Here is a 23581-nt window from a genome sequence, read left to right on the forward strand (position 1 = left end):
GGCAGATACATAATATGACGCTTTGTTTCCTTGTCTGCGTTTAGACTGTTAACACTCTGTTGGGGAGTATCTAATCATGAATTATTATTAAGAGAGACCCTGAGGGATTTTACTTAGTCCAACTATATTAAGTCTAAATTAAAGAAATGTGTTCTAGCTTTTATTTATGTTAATCAGTGTGTGTGAGCGGCCAGGCCACCATGTGCTCAGAGAACAAAGGACTCTTCCCTCCTGAGTTAGTCAGTAGTCAGTATCTTACCTGCCTCCTGGCTTATTTGATTGCTTGTAATATATCAAATGTGAACTTGTAAAGTTATCATTAGCTAATATGAGATTATATGTAAAGGTAAAATAGTTAGAATTAGTAAACATTTTCTATAAATATAGTTCAACCCTTGAAGAAAGACATGCACACACTTTGTATAACATGACATTTGGATGCTTGATAGGAAATATAAAAAGGTATAAAAATATGAAATCCAACAATGTACATGTATAGGTGTACCGCTTGTTTGAATTTCACTTTTCGCTTCAAGCTGTGCAGAATCAGCAATCATGAATGTTGCTTAAAATCCAGTTGCTTAATATCCTTTATGAATTATTGAATTATTAATATTAATACTTTTCTTTGTCAGGGTGTCGGCGTCTTACAATTCTGTTCGAGGTTCATGTTCAGAACCTGGCACATTCACTACACTTTGCAGTGTTCCTGATGTCCCACTACCCCCAAAACTCACTCATCGCACCAAGGGCAGCCTCAGTCTACAGTGGAAGGTACAACTCTTTTTATGCTAACATTAAAAAAACAATGCATTTGATGTCACTCTGATTCATTTTACTTTGAATGCTCTTGATTGTTATGGAGTGGAACACAAATCTATACAGAAAGTTAACCTGGGGTTTAGGATTTCACCTGGTTTGTCTTTGAAACGTTCTTTCTTTCTTGCACAACACATCAGGGCCTTTTCTCTTTGACCTCACATACACAAAATCTTTTCCACGCACTACCACCTTAGTGTCATATCATTCCCTCACACAAGACTTTATCTCAAAAACATAACAGGTGTTTTGTTTTGTTCTCTGTTGAATATTGTTCTCTTCCAGCCTCATCATCAGAGACCATCATCCCTGACCCATCCAATCTATCTTGTCTTTTCTCCTTCACTTGTCCCATTGTTCTTCCATCCACAGCCCCCAGTTGACAACGGATCCAAAATCACAAACTACCTGCTCGAATGGAATGAGGTAACTCTACTGTTAACCTCACCCAAAAAATAAAACTACGCTAAACGTGTAAAAATGAATATGCAGCATTTTAGATGGTATATAATAATCAATTTTAGATCAGCTAAAGTTACCAGTTTAAAGGGTGGGTCATGCTGAAAAATTTTCATATAGGGATTTATACCTATAGAAGGGCATTCCAAACTATTTTTCCATCCCTAACTTGGTTTAAGTTAGATTTACATGGCAAAATATAGTTTGGTTCAATTGTCTGTTGTCCTTTTAGACGAACGACTTGAGGTTTGTTTTTTTTGGTTTTCCCCTAAATGTTTTGGGGTCTATGGGGAGACCCAAATGAAAGATATTCCCCCCCCCCCCCCCCCCCCAATAGGAATAGGATTGTTTGAGTAGGTTCGGCTTAAGCGTTGTGAGACCAATGTAGATTATGGTACTTAAGGTAGCATTAATCTACATTGACTCCGCAAAGATTGCATTTTAACAAATGAACTGCATGTTGGCATAGTTAAAGTCCTCTTAGTCTCTAACACACAAAATTCATTCTTGCTTGGGGTGCTCGGAAACAATACCAAAAACCAATTAAACGATGTCTCAACATCGACAAAAACAGTGACTAAGCAACCAGTAAAACAACGTTTCAACATTGACAAAAGTAGTGATTAAGCAACTAGAAAATGACGTTTCGGTGCGTCACTCACTCTGAATGTCAGATTTGATCACATTATCGCGTCTGGTAACATTACCCTAACCAACGTCACCTCCCTTCGGTCACGGGGGACCACAAACACGTGTGAGGACGTCGCTCCATGAGCTAAAGTTAGGTTGCACTTGAGTAGTTTTAGCTGATTGCGCAGCTGAAAGAGGACTTTAAGGCCTGGATTGGAATCCAGGTTGGCTTCGGGCGGAGTGTTTTTCTCTGGGTCAGTCAAAGACAGCATCATCGAGTTTATTGCAGGACCCAACTTCTGAAGTTGGATGATGTCTGGGTCAGTCAGCACTGGTTGTACAGAGACTGTGTTGTCAGCCGGCTTGGCTGTAGCCTGTGCATGTGTGACTGCCATTACCTCGGCTGTAGGTTGTACTAGCAGAGTTGCGAGCAGCCAGGAGGGGTCAGAGGACCTCTGAGGACCGTCCATGGTTCCGTCCTTAATAGCTGGTTTATCTGTCCCCGACGACAGTACAGCATCTTTGGTGTGGGATCTTTGGATCTCTACACCTTGAACTACCAATGGTAGGTAGTATTTGGTGGGCCCTGACTGTTTCAGCTCGCAGAGGAAGCTCTCTTGTTCAGTCAGAGATGGGTCCACCGGTAGAGTCCGAACCGTTGGTGCAGTTGCTGCTGCTCCTGAGAGTTCAGCTTTTGACGGGCTTCCGTCATTGATGTATGAGATCACCCCCACACTGTGTGTTGAGGTGCTCTCTTTGTTTGTAACAAAGTTCTGGTGGCTGTCTGAGACAGCGGCAACGTTGTTGTTTGTGTCACCCTGGACCGTTAACACAGCTATTGTTGCTGCTGAGGTTTCAGTTTGTGACGGGTTACCATCGGTGACGTGTGATTGTAACCCCCCCCCCCCATCTCAGGTGAGGGCGTTACAGAGTTTACAACAACAGCATCATGGTGACTGTCTGTGACAGCAGTAACTGTGTTGTCTGTGTGCTCTGACTTATCAGCAACGATATCGCCAAACAAAGCCTTAGGTTGTTTGTCCGTGGCAACACCATCCAACAAGTCCAACAACTATGTGTCTTGTCCGAGATCAGAGGATTGCGGTTCTTTTTCTGGACCTGCTGCTGTTTCTTTTTCATCTCAGGCTGTTCAGCCTGACGTGATGGGGAAACAGTATCCCCCTTTTGGGGTTCCCTGTGGGATCCCTGTTTGTATGGGTCACTTTTGGTGCCATACTTTTTACCCTTAGGGCATTTACCCCCCTTCTGGTACAATCGTTCATCCTTTGGTTCCTTGGGAAACCGTGTAGGATCTCGTCTGGACCAGGGGGCACTCACCTGTCGTGGTTTGGCTGTTGGGAAACCTCGTTTCCTCTCGCCTTTTTTGGGAGGGGGAGTCGAAGCTCTCGTCCCTTCCAATTCTAACGACTGGGCAGAAATCCTCTCACCTGGGTACACCTCAAAAGGTGTTTCGGCCTGTGAACGTGCTTCAAAGACATTCACAGCACAACTTTTTATCTCACTGATGGATTTCTCTTTGAAATTAGCCATCATATGCACTGACATCCTTATGTCAGGGTGGATATTTTTGCTGAACACGTATTTAAACGGTTCTTCTTCCTCCATGTTGGCCTCGTTCCTGTAACCAAAATAAGCCTGCAAAATCCTGGAATAATATGCCCTGGGGTGCTCATTCTTACCTTGTATGACCTTGTCGGTGGCTGGATACCCGCCAGGTCCCGTGCAGGGTGAATACTCTTTCATAAGAGCGGCACATAACAGGCGGTAATCCTTTCTTGTGGCATCAGGTTGACGCTCTATGAAGGAAAACACCATCCTGGATGAAGTGAGCCTGATCAAACCTACTCTATCCTCAACTGTAGCATTGGGATAGCTTCTTAATTGGAAGTCAAGGTTGTCCAGATAGGCCTTAGTGTCAGTTGAACCCAACGGCCCTGGCTCAAATCGATTGACACATTTTGAAATTTTGTGCAAATACAAAATTGGGAGTAACAGCTGTTTTATTGATATCGTAGGAATCAAAACTGTACGTGGAGGTGTGTTGCTAGACTCATGTGGAGGTGACGGAATGGGATTAAGAGCAGGAGGTGCAGCAAAATCCTTCTGAGGTGGTGGTGGGTGACCTGGACTCTGACCTTGTTCGGCTTTGAGTTCCAGACAACCTCGCCCCACGTCAGAAATCTCATTTGTTGCTGCGGCTAGTTTCGCCTCACAGGCTTTTAAGCGTTCCTGTGATGTATGACATTCACTTTGTAAACGCAAGCCTTGGTCGACCAACGCCGCTTTTTCCAATCTGCACTCGTTCAGAGCTTTTGATGTCTGCTACAACTGTTGTTTTAGCGAATCGTTGTCTGAACGCAGTGTTTGGCACTTAATCTGTCCCTCCCTCATCTTCTCCTCATATGAGTGAGCTTGTAATGACAGCTGAGCTTGTGAGAGCTCTCTGTCATGTTGTAACTCATTTGCATGGGTCTCCTGATCAAAATTAGACTGTGCCATGAGTTTGAAGTACTCCTCTCTTTCGCTGTTTAACCTTAATTCAAGGTCGTCAGCCTTGTTTACCACAGCATAGAATGTTGCTTTCAATAAGAGCGCCAATTTAGCCAGCTGGTCATAGCTTGAGTTTGTTCTGGCTGTAGAGGTCACCCTCTCTGCAACTTCCTTCAGCTCTTCCAATAACTCTTTGGAGTTCATGCTGTCCACCTGTACACCATATGGATCCAAGGATTCTGTGAGCAGAGCAAACGCTCTCTCTAACCAATCTATCACACAAGGATCAATAGTCTTTTCTGTCACATCAGCCATGGTTATTCACTGTTTAGCACTTATCTGGTTAACCAGTTTGCCAACTTCAGATATTTTAACAGGTAAATATTTATATTCAAGTGAGCAGTGAGTTTCACACACTATCTTAGCTCTGGATTCACTCAATAGTACTGTCATAAGTCAACTTATTCAAAGAAATGGGCACTTAATTGTAAGATTCACCCCAATGCATGAATATTTTAAGTAAATGCCTCCTTCTGGCTGTGTTACTTAATGTGCTTATTTTTTAACAGATACAAGAACCCGGCTTCTCAGTGTACATTTACTCTAAATCACTTAAAATTAAATAAACCTGCAATTTTTCTAAAAGTCTCACAGCAACTTTAGTTTTCAAACACTTTTTAAGCAGTTCTATATACCAGAAATTTGCTATTTAAAACAGTCACTCATAAACCAGGCTGTATGAAAAAAAAGAAAAGAGAAAAAAAAATGAGAGGAATTATCTGTCTCCCCTTTAGGAAAACTGTTATACTCCTCTTTCAACAGCAGGTGGTGGTGTAAGCTTATTTATATCAGCAGGAGTCTATGACAACTTCCTGTGGATCGTTCTGTTGACATCCGGTGTCAGCCGTTAGCCAGATGTAGCATACGGTCGAACACGGTCAAATCAGTATTTTCTGAACGGATTTAAAGCTTAAACGTGGTGTTGTTTCAACAAGCACGACTTTTTGCATGAAACATGAGTTTTGGGAACAGCGGCAGGCTGCATTAAGCAATTTTAAACACAGAGGAGGCTTCGGTTGAACCGAGATTCATTTCTGGGGTCACGTGACTCCATAGACACGTGAGCAACGGGATGGGTTTTACAATCTGGCATGAGAGGGAGTGAACCCAGACACATCACCCGTCTCTCAGCAAATCAGAGCGACCCAAACAGCGGTTTTCAACCAATCACAGCTCGTGATTCCAGCTAGCAGTGTTAGCAGTTAGCCTGAAAAGTCCGGTCACTATCGTCCATTAAACCGTCAAAATGCACAATTTATTGCTACAAATGTAGCGAAGCTCTTAACAGTGGTCTGAGACGGCGCTCAGCTTCAAAACAGCGTTTTATCCATTCAAAACACGACTCGTTCAACGAATCAGAACTGAGTCGGACAGCAGAACCGGGTCAGAACCCCCCTCTCTGCTACAGTTTAAACAGAATAAAGCGTTTTACCACAGCATGCCAGCTTTAGTTACACAACAGTCGTACAAATTTTAGCTTTAAAATGAACACATCGACATTACTTTCAGCTCTCTGAACACCACAAGCCGAATCATGCTGTATCAAGCTCAAAACTTGGACCTTTTCACGCCAACATTCAGCGTCCATCTCAATGACACAGACCCCGTCACATTTAATTCACACCTCTTTAAACATTCGTACGGCCACAAAATGTCCAAAGAGACGGATATCGGGTCAAGAGAAGCTCTTTAGATCCCCGTACGGGCCACCAGAAATGTAGTGATGTAGGGCTAGGTTAGCTTCAGTTAGCTTAAGAGCTCCACTACAATCAATTTTTAATAACAGGTTCTCACTTTTTCGAGCTACTTGACAGATATGTGACAGAGGTACTGTGTTGTAGACGGTTTAATCAGTGACATGAGACGTTAATTTTCCTTGACCCATCAAAATGAATGTGGTCATTTATTAACAGAATCAAAATTTAACATCAAAACATTGTACACTTGATTATGCTATCGGCTCTGATTAATAAAACTTGGCACGTTTTGCTTAATAAAAACAATAGACATTTCTGAGGATATCTGGATTAATTACTGGCAAGATAGAAGAGTTTTAAAGATGGGAAATTAAGGAGTTTAAATGGAGAGAAAAGATAGATGAGGGAAAGTGTGTTGACGAGGAACAGCACCCTTCATCCGACCCCAGCTCAGCCTCGGTACACTCGGTAGTGAAGCGACTCGTTACCTTTGCAGAAGATAGGTCAGCTCCGGTACGGAGTTCCATTTCAACACTACCTTTCAGCGTCTCCTTAGGATGGCTGAGAATCGTCCGAAGTAGTGACGGTACTCCGTGCAACAACACGCTCACCTCCCGGGTGGACTCACATGAGCTGTGAGTCCGTCAGAGGTTCCACTCAGATGTGGAAGATTCCATAATCCCAACTAGATTCGGAAGAACTCCCAACTAACTCCAGCACTTCAGAACTTTCGGAACTTCTGTTCTCACTGGAACTAGGATGTGTTGACTTTTAAAGAGTTCTGCTTCCGATCACTTTTGGGAAGTCCAGATTGGTTGAAAGAACCAACAGGGGTGTGGTTTTAATGACGTCAGAGGGTCATTACAAGTCAAGAAAACAGTGGAGATGTTTAGGAACAGACAGAGTAATGTTTTGGAGAAATGACAGACTTACAGGTGCCAGTTTTCTTGTTTCTGTCTGAGAGGTTTAAAAACATGACAGTTCATTCCAATAAACTTGTTTGCGACTGTCTCCGACTTTTGACCGACATCACTCTCTCATTTCAGACAGAAGATCAAAAATGCATAATTACTTTGTAACAGACATTTAACTTGATTTCTACTTTGAATGAGGATTAAAAATCATTAATACTGTTTCACAGTTGATTTAAAATGAGTGGTTCATTTCAACATTTAAAATGGTATGAACTAAACACACTTTTGATTATCAAGATATTGTAAAATAGTAATGATAATATGAAAAAGAGAGTGTTCTTTCAATTGATTAGTTCAGGATACAATTAGAAAGTCTCTGGATGAGCTAATTTGTATTTCTGGATTCAAATCAATGAAATAACAGTTCCTGTCCCATGAAGGTCTTCAGAGGCAGGTTTGACCGGAGGCCGAGTTCACTACAGGTGCCATTATGCATTGAAACGCCCTTATTACTGTTGTGCTAAGTCTTGTAGTCCTGTAGCTTGCTGCACAGCTTTGAATAAAGCATGAAAATTATACACCAAGTGGGAAATGTGTGTTATGAATTTTGGTAGCAATACATCATAAAACGTAAAATTTGCAACAAACAAATAAAAACACTGAGAAATAAACAATGGCTTTTGTAACTACCGTCCAGCAAGCCTTTTGTTAAATCACTTTTATGTACTTGACAAGAATTTACTACTTTTTGCTTTTACTTAGCATTTCACTACTTTCAGTTTTTGGCTAGTGTTTTGTTCCTTTTGACTTTTAGCTAATATTTTCTTCATTTCTCTTTAATAACTCAGTTTCAGCTTCTTCAGAAAACGTCAATGAAGTCAATCAGCACTCGCATTTTATTTTCACAACAAAAAAATAAGCTATTTTTGGAGTTGCAAAGTTATGTTGAAACTTAGGACCGTAGCTGCAGTTGCACACCCAAGTTTCCAAGTTCTGTTTACTACCTTTTTTAACTTTAAGTGTAATAGTTAATTTTATTTCTCTAATATCTCTGTTTTTTCCTCCTGAGCAGGGGAAGAAGAACAGTGTTTTCAGAGAATGTTACTTTGGGAGCCAGAGACACTGTAAGCTGACACGACTGTTTCCCGCCTGCAGCTACACATTCAGGGTGGCTGCACACAACGACATGGGCATAAGGTACTGCTCACTGCTGCTGAATATACACACACATATGCTAGACTATACAAACAAATGCAAGTGAGTGAAACATGTATTCACACACTTATTAATCAATGAAATGTCATTGAAGGCTGAGGGTAAGGCCTGTTTTGCGCTTCAGTACATGCATGCAGCCAATTTAAAGCTAGTGTTGTATATTTGGGTTTTTTTTTTACATTTTTTTCCCTTTTCTTTCCATGTTTTTGTTATTATGTGGGAGTGAATCAAGCTTGCACTGGTTAGGCAATGGAGGGGTGAATAGGTGAGGCAGGAAGGGTAAGACCTCTGACAGGATTAAATATGCAGTTGTTGCTCGGTTCAGATTTATAGATATGTGCATTGAATTTGCTGAACACTTGTTAAAAAAAGTTTCTGATTTCCATTTTCATCTCACAAATGTGTCGCCTCCCCTCTCCCAAAGAACAAGGGTAGACGCTTCAAACCTCCGCACCTCTAAACTTCCATTCGTCTCTGCTTTTATGTCAGTTAAATGAGCCCATAGGCCACTTTTCTAAATTCATACAAATCTCAAAACTTCCCTTTCTTTATAAAATCTTGCAGAAAGTAGTTTTATTCAATTAAATGTGTTTTTGAATGAGAATGGAATTTTTTTAATCTTTCAGTCTGGTTTTAAATAATTACACAGCACCAAAACAACTTTAGTTAACAATCTAAAAAAGTTAAATCTGGTCCTCTGGACATTCAAAAAAAAAACAAAACAAAGCAAATCAACAAAAAAATGTAGAAACGTTTCGTCTCTCATCCGATAGACTTCCTCAGTCTGAGGAGCTGTATTCAGCTCAGTCTCTTAAATAGCACCGTCTCAGAGTGGATCAACCAGTTTTGCTGCTGACAACCAAAACCAGCTGATCACATGCTCAAGAAGGACCATCAGCCTAACAATGGATCATTAGCACACTGATGGCTGTTTACTGTTCACAGAGGGCTGAGTGATACTAGCAATCACAGCATTGTAAGAGGGGGACAGTTGAACCCGGAGGCCTCCACCCCTGTTTAACGATGGACGGTTTCTTTTCACAAAGATGGCCTCCTTGAATGTTTCCCCAATGTAGGACTGATCACAGCCCTCCTGACACTGAACAGCATACACAACATTGCTCTGTTTGTGCCGGGGGACTGGATCTTTGGGATGAACCAAAACAGCCACTGGCCAAAAGGATGGCCCAGCACAGAAGATCAACATCATCAGGCCAGGACTCTGCGGTCTACACTCATCTCCAGGCCAGCGGTCACTCTTTCAGGGATGAAGATGTTCACATCCTGGACAGAGAGGAACAATGGTTTGAGAGAGGAGTAAAGGAGGCCATCTTTGTGAAAAGAAACCGTCCATCGTTAAACAGGGGTGGAGGCCTCCGGGTTCAACTGTCCCCCTCTTACAATGCTGTGATTGATAGTATCACTCAGCCCTCTGTGAACAGTAAACAGCCATCAGTGTGCTAATGATCCATTGTTAGGCTGATGGTCCTTCTTGAGCATGTGATCAGCTGGTTTTGGTTGTCAGCAGCAAAACTGGTTGATCCACTTTGAGACGGTGCTATTTAAGAGACTGAGCTGAATACAGCTCCTCAGACTGAGGAAGTCTCTCGGATGAGAGACGAAACGTTTCTACATTTTTTGTTGATTTGCTTTGTTTTGTTTTTTTTGAATGTCCAGAGGACCAGATTTAACTTTTTTAGATTTTTCTACCTGGATTATTGAGCATGCATCAGGATATTTAGTTAACAATATTCTCTTAGCAATGACTCTGGTCAATTTGTGATCCTTGTACTCTTGGACCTTACTGCTGCTTTTGATACTATGGACCACAGTATCCTTATATCATGGTTCAAACACTGGGTTGGGATTACAGGCGCAGCATTAGAATGGTTCCATTCTTATCTGAGTGACAGGAGTTTCTGTGTTAATATTGGTAATATATTATCTGCTACAATGCCTCTTTCCTGCATGGTTCCTTAGGGTTCGATTATTGGACCCCTTCTGTTTTTACCGTATCTGCTCCCTTTGGGGTCTATTCTGAGGAAACATGGTCTTTTTTTTTTTTTTTTTTTTACTGCTATGCTGTTTGTCAGATTTTTCTACTCTTAAATCCTAATAGTTCTTGCTCCCTTCACCCTCTGTTAAAATCTCTTGATGAGATTAAGGCATGGATGGCTTCAAATTTTTTAAGTTTCAATGATCAGAAAACTGACGTCATCGTGTTTAGCCGTAGCTCTTCTGCCATCTCTGTTCCTGTTAACTTTGACTCTTTTGAGCCATATCTTAAGCAGTCTGTTAGAAATCTCAGGATGGTTTTGGACCCTGACTTTGTAAGTTTAATAAATAGATTAGCTATGTTCTGCAGAAACGTTTCTTCAAGTTAAAGCAGCTTAAGTCAGTTTGACCTTTTTTTTCTTTAGTTACTGTCATTATATTTAATGTTAAGCACATTAGTAACAGCTGCTGTTTTTAAATGTGCTTTATGAATAAATTTGACTTGATTTGACTTTTCTGTCCTCTCACTTTAAAAAGTCTCCCATTAAACATTCATGAAACATTGCACCTCTCCTCTTGCACAGGTCAGTTATTAAATTTCTGTACATTAAACAAATGTGACTGAAATGAAGATGTGTCTCATGCAGTGGTGTCAGTCAAGAGGTAGTGTTTTACACCATGGGCACCCTGCCTGCTCTGCTGCTGGCGCCACGGCTCATCAGGGCTGGGGTGTCCTGGGTGACTCTGGAGTGGGTGCGTCCTGAAGGCAGTCCCAGCGAGGAGCAATTTAAATACACACTTGAGATCCAGGAGGACAACAGCGTAAGTGGGACAAGAGTTTACTTTCTATTGCATCATATCTCAAAAGAAAAAAAATCAGAAATGGCTATCTTAGAATAAACAAAAAAACTTGATTTGGTTTTCAGCCTTTTGGATTTAGTAATTGGCCCGTTTATGTGTTTCTATGAAAGACTTCATTCTTTCATTGTCCCTTGCTGTTGTTCACTAAAATCCCCAAGGTAAAAAACAGAGAAAAATAAAAATATCCAGTTAAAAAGCTTTGCATTTCAAAAATATTTCAACAAACAGTTTTTGTCTTCTGTACATATTGAGCTATGCACCATAAATTTCAACAAACCCTTTATTTCCTCTGACAGAAACTAACACAGAGTCTTCATAAAAGTCTGTTTTAAATTCATGTATATGCACAGATATGTTGATAATGTTCATTCATACCCATCTGCTCACACAGACTCATGTTCAGGTTGCTGTTGTTACGCCGTATTGTTTTACATTATTAGTGTTCTGTGTATATCTTAGATCTTTTAGCATACCGTTTGGCACTCGTTTAGCGTATGTCTTAGTTTGTATCTTAAATCCTTATATACTGTTTCTTTTTATACTTTATATTTTTGCTATTTTTGGGTGGAACTGGGACTTTGAGTACATAATTTTGTTCCACCTCATGTACCACATGTGATGCGAATGACGACAAACTTGAACTTGATACATACTGAAAAGTAAAATAAAACAACCACCTCACACAGATCATTTATGGTGTATGGTGTCTCCCACAGGGAACAGACTTTCATCCAAAGTACACTGGAGAAAACTTGACCTGTACTGTACAAGGCCTGAAGAGAAGCACACAGTATAAATTCAGGGTAAGTAAATATATATATATTTATATATATAATATAATAATATAAAACTTTATTGTTATACAAAATTATACAGTGCACAAAGCAAACGGAACAAAATTTGGTTTCATTTCTCCACAGGAGTGTAGAAGTACATAATTTAAATGGATTTTATAGACTTAGGTTTATAAGAATGGCTGTGTGTGTGTTTTCTATTGTGGTCACTTCATTAGTGACCTGAGTTCAGCAGTCTGACAGCTCATGGGATGAAACTGTTGCAGAACCTGGTGGTTCTGGTCCTCAGGCTGTGGTACCTCCTGCCAGAGGCCAACAGAGTAACCAGTCCGTATTGTGGGTGTTAGTTGTCTCTTTTGATTTTTCTGGTTCTGCTCAGACAGCGTCTGAGACCAATGTCCTGGATCGATGGGAATGGTGACCTAAGGATCTTCTCCACTGTTCTTACCACCCTCCTCAGATCCTTTCAGTCTGCAGCTACCAACTTCCTTCCCAAACTGAGATGCAGCTGGTCATGATACTCTCGATGATTCCTCTGTAGAATGTGGTGAGGACATGGGGTGGGAGGTTTGCTCTCTTCATCTTATGGAGGAAGTGCAGACGCTACTGGGATTTCTTCACTAGAGACTCAGTGTTTCTTGACCAAGACAGCTGATTGGTCAGGTGCACCCCCAGGAACCTGGTGCTCTCCACCACCTCCATCTCTATGTTGTCTATGAGCAGCGGCGTATAATGTGGTTTTGTTCTCCAGAAGTCAATAATGAGCTCTTTTGTTTTGTTGACATTCAGAGCCAGGTTCTTTTTCCCACACCAGTTCACGGGGCGGCAGTGGCTGAGTGGTTAGAGCAGTCGTCCTCCAATGCGAGAGTTGGGGGTTCGAATCCACCAGCAGTCATATGTCGAAGTGTCCCTGGGCAAGACACTGAACCCCTCATAGCCTCTGATGTGTGTCCCATCAATGTATGAATGTGATCTAAAGCACTGATTAGTCTCATTAGAATTATTTGTTCAATTAGCTTTGTAGAGATCTAGTAGAGTGCTGTATGAATGGGTAAATGAGGACACAGATTGTAGTGTAAAGTGCTTTGAGTATCTTGAAATAAGATAGAAAGATGCTATATAAGTACAGTCCGTTTATCCTGATGCATGCTCAATAATCCAGGTAGAAAAATCCAAAAAAGTTAAATCTGGTCCTCTGGACATTCAAAAATTTTTTTTTGAATGTCCAGAGGACCAGATTGAACTTTTTTGGATACAATCCATTTACCATTTACATGGTGTGTCACCTCTTCCCGATATGCCCGATTTTTGTTGTTGCTAATCAGGCCCACAGCAGTGGTATCGTCCGCATACTTGATGATGTGGTTGGTCTCAGACCTGGCAACACAATTGTAGGTCATCAGGGTAAAGAGAAGCGGACTCGGAACACAGCCCTGGGGGAACCCATGCTCAGACTGATAACGGAGGAGGTGTTCCTCCCCACTCATACTGACTGTGGTCTGTCAGAGAACAAGTCAAGGATCCATTTCCTGAAGGTGGTGTTGAAGCCTAGTGTAGCCAGTTTGCTGACCAGATGCTGTGGTATGATTGTGTTGAAGCTGAGCTGAAATACATATGTATTATTAGATTAAGGATGCACTGCTGAGAACATGACACCTGTCTCACTCTTTAGTTTATTGCCCACCGTTGAAAGGCAGAGGCGGGATACAATGTTATTTTGTTTGGGTTTGTCTCGCATTTACAAATTTACAAATCATTAACTTTTGGAATTCATTTCATTTAAAATTGCCATTACAGCTGATTGAAATGAGCAAACCCCAAAATGCAAATAGCTTAGACAGTTTTACAAATACTGAGCTAAAATCAGATGTGGTAGAAGCTAAGAGTCATTCACAACACGTACTCAGAGCATGATGTTTTGCAATATTGCATATTGCAAATCGGTTATAATATCATCATTTTTCAGCATAAGGTGGTGTTAGTCGAAAAGTCTTTAGTTTGATTTATTTGTTAACCTTTATTTAAGCATGCAAATCTCACTGAGATTGCAGATCTCTTCTGCAAAATGCATTTTTTTGGACTGTGGGAGGAAGCTGGAGTAGCTGGAGAAAACCCACCCAAACACAAGAACATATCAACGCCTACGCAGAAAGACCCCAGGTCCATATAGGGGATTGAACTCTGGACCTTTTTGTTGTGAGGCAACAGTGCTAACCACTAATCTGCCATACTGCCATAAAGTAAAAAATACCAGCAGAAATTAGACTGCCATTTAAAAAGAGAACAAGGCACTGCTCATGTATTGCACAGATTCTTTCACTAAAAGCCTTGATCAAAACTGTGCATGATGTGAGGACATTTTGAAATAAATGTGCCAATGGTACATCCCCGTAAGTGTGTTTTGGCGTTCGATGATGCACTCATCTCCAATAACACTTCCTATGTGCTTGCATGCGCACACCAACATAATGGATGTTTGAAACACAGACATATGAAGGGGCAGTTTGTATGTTTTCCACCTCATGTAGAAACAAACATTGAATGAAGCAGGTAATAAGAAATAGAATGTGATTACTCCTATTATTCAGGACAGGTGGTTCATGAAAGCAAATTGGTCTTATGGGGTTTTGAATTTTAAAAGACACTGAAGTTAAAAACCCCAAAATTTAATGAAGTTATTATACTATATAAAACATTTTGGCTTTAATTCAACTTCAGTTTTCAGTAACCTGCATTCAATGTTTCTTTTTTTTGTTTCTGTGTCAAATTTGACTGTACAGGTATTTTTCAGGATCAAGATTATTGTTTTCAAAGTACTAAGTATTGGTCTATTTTGACATTTCAGATTAACTATCTAGAACTTACAGTTTCAGTGCTGAACACAAGAATAAGCAAATGATTCTGGATTGAGTCAAACAGCCAATCAAATTATTTTGTAAAGCATCATCAATCAAAATGAAAGCTTTTTTATGTTACATTTTTACAATATTTTTTCAAATTCAATTCAATTCAAAAATACTTTATTAATCCCAAAGGGAAATTATTTGTTGTTGTAACTCGTTATCCTTAATTTCATTAAGAGATGTTATAGATACTGATGGCTGTAGACAGGAAGGTTCTCTTGTAAAGGTCCTTCCCACAGTGAATCCTAAGAAACTGGCTGCAGATGCCGTCCGATCCGTCCACCCAGACTCGGCTGGCCTCTCGGTTCCCTCAGGCTGTAGGACCGCCCGAATGCCGGGCAGAACTACTCCCAGAGCGATGGCCACTCCTCCTAGCAGTCTGCCGAGCTCCTCGTCGCTGTGGACAGCCAACTGTAGGTGCCGAGGGACGATCCTGTCCTTCTGCTGTCATGAGCTGTGTTTCCTGCTAGTTCCAGGATCTCAGTGGCCAGGGTACAGCTGACAGGTAGATGAGAATGCGTCCACAGAACATCCTTTCAACTCATTTGAGATTTGGAGTTGTAGTTGAGATATTATTTGAGCTTTTGAGATGTTAATCAGCTACTGTTGGTTGTAGAAAACTGCCTTGTTGCCATGGTTACGCATCATAACAAATGTCCAAAACTAAAAAAGTTTCAGTAAAAATCCTTCCTGCTGCATAGCATCTGATACCAGAGGAAACAATAATCCAAAAAATGTGATTTACATCCAGCAAAAGAGGAATTAAAGTTTACAAAAGCAAAATCTCGGAATGAAAGTAACAGAGCTGCTCCAACATGCAGCCACCTTGAGCGGCGCAATTCTAGAACTCAAAATCCCCCCCAAAAATATTAACAAGTTCTGATGATAATAAAATAAATACAGTTTATTTTCACGTGGAAAAATTACATTGAATCTTGGTTACTGAAAATTGGAGGAGTGAATTTAAAGGCAAAATCCATTTGTATACAACGTTTTTACTGTCTAGTGTTTTTATTGTTTTTAGTGTCTTTCAAAATGCAAAATCTAGTGAGCTTGAGTGTGGGGTGACTGTTGCTGAATGTGAGTGTTAGGGGTTCGATGCCTCCAGCATTCACATGTTGAAGTGTTCCCGGGCGAGACACTAAACCCCTTATTAACTCCAATGTGTGTCCCACTGGTGTATGAATTTGATCTAAAACTCTGTTTAGTCTCTAACGATTTGCTCATATTATTTTTGTAGTAGAGTGTTATATGAAAAGGTAAAAAAGGTTTAAGTGCAATCATGTTGTCATCATTGTATGTTTCTGTACAATGATGGTAAATGGATGGTACTTGTATAGCATCTTCCTATCTAATCAAGACACTCAAAGCTCTTTACAACACAATCTGTGCCCTCATTTACCTCCACACACATATTCATGCAGCACTCTACTAGATCTCTCCAAAGATAATCTGATTCTGTATAGGCTAATCAGTGCTTTAGTTCAAATTCATACACTGATGGGACACGCCTCCTCCTTGAATCACCTTATTGTGGTGGAGGAGTTTGTGCACCTGAATGATTCTAGGAGCTATGCTGTCAGGAGCAATTTTAATTGCCCTGGTAGGGTCTCTCAAGGCAGATTGGTTCTAGGTGACAAGCCAGACAAAGAGCTATTCAGAAGACTTGTATGGACATTAAAAACAAGGAGCTCAGTGTCCCTTGCCCGGACATGGGTTACCAGGGCCCCACCCTGGGTATGCACTCGTCGGCGAGAGCTTGGTGACCAGGTCTTTACCCATGGGATCCAGTCGGGCTCAGCCTGAAGGAGTAACATGGCCTTCCTGTGGACACACCATCTGCAGGAGGGGCCATACAAGTCGGTGCATGATACCATGGACAGTGGCTGAAGGCAGGGCCTTGGCACTGTGACCCTGGCTTATTAAAGCTGCCTCTTGGGACATGGACTCTCCTACCTCTCTCACAGGGAAGGAGGCTGAGCTTGTGCATCAGGTAGATAGGTACCAACTAAATATAGTTGGGCTCACCTCATTGTACAGCATGGGCTGTGGAACCAAACTCCTTGAGAGGGACTGAACTTTATTCTACTCTGGAGTTGCCCTTGGTGAGAGGCACCTAGCTGGTGTGGGTCTAATTTTAGCCCCCCGAATTAGTGCCTGTCTGTTGGAGTTTTCCCCAGTAGATGAGAGGTAGCTTCCCTTCGCCTTCAGGTGTGTGTGTGTGTGTGTGTGTGTGGGGGGGGGGGGGGGGGGACTCTGACTGTTGTTTGTGCTTACTCCAAACAGCAGTTCAGAGTATCTGGCCTTCTTGGAGTTCCTAAGGTGATGGAAGGTGTGCCAGCTGAGAACTCCGTTATTCTGCTGGGAGACTTCAATGCCCACGTGGGTAATGACAGTATAACTGGGAGTTTTGTGAATGGGAGGAATGGCCTCTCTGATCTGAACCCAAGCGGTTTTCTGTTGTTGGACTTCTGTGTTAGTCATAATTTGGCCATCATGAACACTATGTTCGAACATAAGGGTATCCTAAGTACACTTGGCACCAGGACACTCTAGGTCATAGATCGACGATTGACTTTAGAGTCATGTCATCTGATTTGCAGCTGTTTGTTTTGGACACTTGGGTGAAGAGAGGAGCTGAGCTGTCAACTGATCACCACCTGGTAGTGAGTTGGGTCAGATGGCAGGGGAAGATGCCAGACAGATCCAGTAGACTCAACCGTGTAGTGAGGGTTTGCTGGGAATGCCTGGCAGAAGAACCCATCAGAAAGATCTTCAACTTGCATCTCTGGGAGAGCTTTAACCACATCCCAGCTGAGACTTGGGACATTGAGTCTGAGTGGACCATGTTCTGCACCTCAATTGTTGAAGTAGCTGTCTTGAGCTGTGGTCACAGGGTTGTCGGTGCTTCTCACAATGGCCATCCTTGAACTCAGTGGGACACCCCAGGTTAGGGAGGCTGTCAAGCTGAAAAAGGAGTCCTATCGGCCTAGTTGGCTGATGGGACTCCAGAGGCAGCTGAGGAGTAAATGAGGAATTTGGTAAGGCCTAAGACTCCAAGGAGATTCTGGCAAACCATCAGGCATCTGAGGAGGGGTAAACAACCCATTACTAACACTGTTTTCAGTGAAGGCAAGGTGCTGTTGACATCAACCAGTGATGTCGTTGGGAGGTGGAAGGAATACTTCTCAGACCTTCTCAATCCCACCGGCATGTCTTCTATGGAAGAACCTGGGTCGGAGGACTTTGGGGTTGGTCTATCCATAACCCCTATTTAAAAAGTGGGACAGGAGGATGTGCTCCAGTTATAGGGGCATAATTCTCCTCAGCCTCCCTGGTAAGTTTTATTCAGGGGTACTGGAGAAGTGAGTCTGATCGCTGGTCGAACCTCGAATCCAGGAGAAATAATGCGGGTTCCGTCCTGACTGTAGAACACTGGACTAGCTCTTTACCATTTCTAGGGTCCTCAAGGAGTCATGGGAGGACTTTCAAATGTGTCATGTGGACTTGGAGAAGGCATTTGACCATGATCCTTGGGGAACACTGGAGGTCTGCTCCATGGGTATGAGATTGGGGACCTGTTGCTAGGGGATATTTGGTCCCTATACAAGCTGTGTGAGTGTTTGGTTCACACTGCCGGTAGTAAGATGGACCCCTTCAGGGTGGGGGTTGGTCTCCACCAGGGCTGCCCATTGTCACCAATGCTGTTCACAACTTTTATGTTCAGAATTTCTCGGTGCAGCCAGGGGGCAGAGGGATTCTGGTTTGGTGACCTCAGGATTCCATACTCTTGGTAGTGACTGAAAGAATGAGATTGTGTATACAGGCTACAGGATGCAGAGATAGGGTGAGAAGGTCAGTTATCCAGGAGAGACTCAGGAGTAGAACTGCTGCTCCTCCATATCGAATGGAGTCAGTTGAAGTGGTTTGGGCATCTGATAAGGATGCTTCCTGGGCACCTTTCTCAGGAGGTGCTTTGAGTAAGTCCAACTGGGAGGAGACCCGGGGAAGACCCAGGACACGCTGGGGAGACTACATCTCTGTTAGCCTGGGAACGCTTTGGGATCCTCCCAGAAGAGCAGGAAGAGCTGGCTGTGGAAAGAAATGTCTGGGCCCCCTTGCTCAAGCTGCTGCCCCCGAGACCCAACTTCCAACTGCGGAAGATGGATGGATGATGGGACACACATCAGAGGCAATGAGGGTTTCAGTGTCTTGCCCAGGGACATTTCAACATGTGACTTGTGGTGGCATCGAACCCCCAACTCTCCCATTGGAGGATGACTGCTCAAACCACTCTGTGGGCATTTGGGGAGGCTGTGGCAATGATGACATTTAAGCTCTACATTTAACCCATCACACGTGAGATGCATCAAGTGGAGCAGCAGTCAGCTATGTTAGCACCCGGGGAGCAGTTAGGCATTAGGAAGTCTTGCTGAAGGACACCACAACATGTGGGCATGGCAGAGTTGAATCTGTGACTTTTTGGTCCCAAGTCAGCTGCCCTACCACCATGCCACAGCTGTCCTTCCAAATATGTGTGTGGATGGGTAAACAAGGGCACAGATTGTGTTGTAAAGTTCTTTGAGTATCCTGGTTGGATACAAAAGCCCCACATATGGAAATACTATCTATTTAATATTGTTTACTGGTTTACATTTAATGTTTTTACTCTCCCTGCAGCTCATAGCATCAAACATGGAAGGAAAAAGCAGTCCAAGTGAAGTCTTAGTGTGCACCACCAACCCAGACAAACCCGGTCCTCCATCTACACCCAACATCACTGGGGTGACACCCTACAGCTTTATGGTCACATGGGGTAAACACTCTACCTGTTCAAAAACACACACCTAATACGTAAAAAAACAACACTCACATAAAACTACACAAGGAATTACAACTGAAATCACTCAGCTGTACTGAAGCAATACCGAGACAATAATTATTTAAATTTTGTCTTAAAACCTTGTTTGTCTGTTATCAAAATGTTTCATGAAGAACTGGTGTTTTAATGAAACTCAAAACAGCCGCCACAGCTAATCAACACAGAAATGGCTGCAGTTCAGTTAATTCTACCAATATTGAGCATAATTGTAGCATAGTAGTAGCTGAGAATCATTCACAACACATAATCTGAGCACCAAGCCAGTTTCAGATCTTGCCACAGATTGCAGGCATTATCATATTGATGAAAATTGCTGTATTTTTATACCTGGTCAATTTAAGGTTATCTTAGTTTAAAGTTTTGTCATGAAAGGCGGTGGGTGACATGCATTCTGTTGAGGAATGAGAGGACTAATTTAAAAGTCTGTTTTGGAGCCAAATGACATTTTTCTGTAGATGCTACTATACAATAAATGTATGCTAAATGTAATGAACAGTAATAGTAATATAATGTAATGAAAAGTCCTCACACACGCAACATGTGTGTAACATATAGTTTATTTCTTTATTGTAATCAGTTGCAGATGTAATAAAGACCACTGTTTTAATCTTTTAAAATAAGACTTCTAAAAATGAAAACGATATTGTCTCCAACTAGGGGTTGAATGAGTATATGATTTTTAAACTCAACATTAACATAATAAAACCTGAGTAGAACTAGAGTATTTGATGACGTCATAGATCTCAAGATACAAAAATAAATAAATAAATAAAACCGCAAAAAAAGGTAATTATTTACAAACAAAAAAAAGACCAACAAAACATTGGGAGCGTATATTATGCTCCTACCATTTATCATACTGCAAATAAGTCACAGGAAAAACTAAACTATTAGTTATTATTATTAAACTACAAACGTGAAGAAACGTGCAGCACGTCAAAAACGAAACTTAAACCGAAACTGGTTCTGGTTCGGTGGATTAGACCCGGTGTTACACCATACTCTGTGACCTGCAACAGTGCAACACCGCCCCCTACGGTCATACGGTGGTCACATAATATGACGTCACTACAGATACTCGATGTTAAATTTTTAACCTCGATAGATGTCCTAGCAATCGATGTGTAGATTACTCAAGTACTCTGTTAATGCCCTATCTCCAACCAAAACTTATTTATCAATTTTCCTACAGCTCCTCCCCAAGACAACGGGGGCTCAGAGGCTCTTACGTATCTGCTGGAGATCTCAGAAGGAACATCTGAAGGTACAAATACTACATGTTTTTTTTTCTCCTTTCAATTATAAAACATCTTCATTTGTCTTCATAGTTCATGCTCAATAATTCAGGTAAAACGATCCAACAAAGTCAGGTCCTCTGGACGGTTTCTTTTTTTGTTGAGACGTTTCATCCTTCATCCAGAGAACTTCATCAGTCCAAGGAGCCACAACAAACTCAGTCTCACAAGCAGCACACACATAGTGGTCCAACGAGTTTGATGGTGTAAGATGGTTTCTGGGGCCCGCCCTCTCCTCTGCCAACTCCATCAAGGACAAGAAAAGAAATCGTCCAGATGACCTGACTTAACGTTGTTGGATTTTTTTACCTGGATTACTGAGCATGAACTTTGATGTTTTGAACCACTTTGGCTATGGCTGCCTCAGAGGCGTCATAATTATCTATGGTAATTAATCCATAACTTAGCCTGGAGGAGGACTTCTGCCGAGTTTTTAAATCGGTCAGTAAAATATTTTTTCTGCAAAAGCGTAGGTTGACAGCAGAGATATGAAGAGAAATAAAAAACAGCAAATGAGCGCCATTTTCCTCACAAACGTGACAACGGTTGTAATGATTTTTTCGTCTTGTGTGTCTTTGTGCAGTGAGCCAGTGGGAGGTAGCGTACAGCGGCCCAGAAACAGAATGTGTGTGTGAGAGGTTGACACCTGGAACTTTGTACCAACTCCGTGTATGTAGCATCACCACCGGAGGACACAGCCCGGTGAGACACTTACTGTGCGCCTGTTTGGAGGACGTGGGGAAATGGGAACTTCAGGTTTTCAGTCGGTGATGCAAAGTTTTTAAAAACAAGAAAATTGTGTTATTGAAACCTAAGTTTTGTCAATTCCTGGCAAGCAAATATTTGAACATTTCCAAACTTCACATATTCAGATATATATTTTTTATAGTAGTAAATGGTAAATGGACTGTACTGTACTTGTATAGCTCCTTTCTATCTTATCGAGACACTCAAAGCTCTTTACAACAATCTCTCTCTTTACCCATTCATACAGCACTCTATTAGATTTCTACAAAGAATAATCCACAATTATAGCCACAGCTGCCTCCTAGTAACTGGCAGCCATCTTCAATACTTCAGTAGTGTTGATGCTTCTAAACCCTTCAAATCACGAGAGCCAGTTTTCTTCCATGCGTTTTTGGGCATGTAACTCATTCTGTCTCCTCTGTGCTGTTTAAATCTTTTTACTGCTCATTTCAGCTTTTCTTCTGGTTCAGCTTCCTTCAGCTCCTTTCAGCTTCTTTTAGCTCATTGATACTTTTTTCGACCATTCTTCTACTCCTTTCAACTTCTTTCCACATTCTGCTTTTTCTGCTGTATTTTTTTTTAAGTAATGTACACCTTTTGTGATATTTTTTTCTAATAATTTCAAATTTTATGCTTTTTTCAGCCTCTTAACTTTTTCAGCCACTCTTTGCTAATTTCAGCTTTTTTTAATCAATTCAGCTTTTTAAAAATATTTTACTATTCAGACTTTTTTTTTCCTTTCATTTTGTTTTACTCATGTCTTCTACATTTTTGCTCTGTTCTGCTATTTACACATTCCTGCTGTTTTTCTGTTGTTTTTATTTTTCTGCTCTCAGCAAATGTCAGCTGTTCCAGTTGAACTTGCATTAACAGTTTAGGGATGAAACCTTTTCAGTCTGGTTTCAGTAAACATCATTTAGGAATAAGCATTTATACTCTGTACAGAAAATGACATTTTTCTTGTTTGAACTGCTTTTATTATTTTGATTTTTTTTAAATCTCTGTTCTTGAAGTGCACCGTCAGTGTTCCAGTCCATACATTAAGCGTTCCACCAGGCCCTTGCCAGCCACCAAGGATTGTGGGTAAAGCCAAACACAAGGAAGTGCAGTTAGAATGGGGTAAGTGCAGACTTATACATATGCTGTGTTTAGCTTTATTTACCCAGAAATAATGGAACTTCTCATATAAGTCAGATAAATCAAATTCTGACTGCCTAATGAGCTTAACTGGCCACATCAATTATGAGCTTAGTCAAGCCTGTTTTGGGCTAATTGAGCTCTAATTCACCCCATAAAATTCCCAAACTATCCTCGTATCTGGCTTAACTCGCATAATGTCCACCCATTTTTGCTTGTTATTACTGTTATCTCTTGGCAGCGTCAGCTGGCAGAGCTGAGGAATTCTTTCTGTACCCAGTCTAATACAACTGCTCACGTCGCTGCTTGGCCCCAGTTCAGGCAGTGCTGCAGTAATGACTGGCTCCAGTTGAAAGTCAGACTTAATGGGCTGAAGGGTTTTCCCCAAAGCTTTCATCATTTATTGCTTTTGTCCTGCTGCAAGCAAAGTGAAGCAGATGGTGGAGAAATAAATGCTAATTGTCAACCAGTATGTAAAAGCCATAGGCTCAACCGTTATCTTTAAAAATCATCAGGTGCTCCTTTCTAAAGTATAACATGCTGATTGACCTGATTGAACATTGTTGGATGTTTTACCTGGATTACTGAGCATGAACCTTGATATAACATGCTGACTGTCGTTACTGCTGAATTACAACTTATATAACTTAAAAAGTTTAAAT

General features: G+C 41.4%; 1 protein-coding gene across 1 annotated transcript in view; it reads left to right on the forward strand.

Moving 5' to 3' along the window:
• The first annotated feature begins 200 nt into the window (after nucleotides 1–200).
• The window catches only part of fndc3ba (fibronectin type III domain containing 3Ba), a 130239-nt gene continuing 106858 nt past the window's right edge, over nucleotides 201–23581 (forward strand). Inside the window, exons 1-10 of the mRNA XM_037695282.1 lie at nucleotides 201–235; nucleotides 636–774; nucleotides 1192–1245; nucleotides 8163–8287; nucleotides 10948–11122; nucleotides 11878–11964; nucleotides 19539–19674; nucleotides 20933–21004; nucleotides 21619–21737; nucleotides 22796–22901. Of these exons, the coding sequence (XP_037551210.1) occupies nucleotides 201–235; nucleotides 636–774; nucleotides 1192–1245; nucleotides 8163–8287; nucleotides 10948–11122; nucleotides 11878–11964; nucleotides 19539–19674; nucleotides 20933–21004; nucleotides 21619–21737; nucleotides 22796–22901 (1048 nt within the window). The remainder of the gene's footprint in view (nucleotides 236–635; nucleotides 775–1191; nucleotides 1246–8162; nucleotides 8288–10947; nucleotides 11123–11877; nucleotides 11965–19538; nucleotides 19675–20932; nucleotides 21005–21618; nucleotides 21738–22795; nucleotides 22902–23581) is intronic.

The sequence above is a fragment of the Nematolebias whitei genome, chromosome 21, assembly GCF_014905685.2.
Source record: "Nematolebias whitei isolate Nwh7 chromosome 21, NemWhi1, whole genome shotgun sequence".
NCBI classification, from domain to species: domain Eukaryota; kingdom Metazoa; phylum Chordata; class Actinopteri; order Cyprinodontiformes; family Rivulidae; genus Nematolebias; species Nematolebias whitei.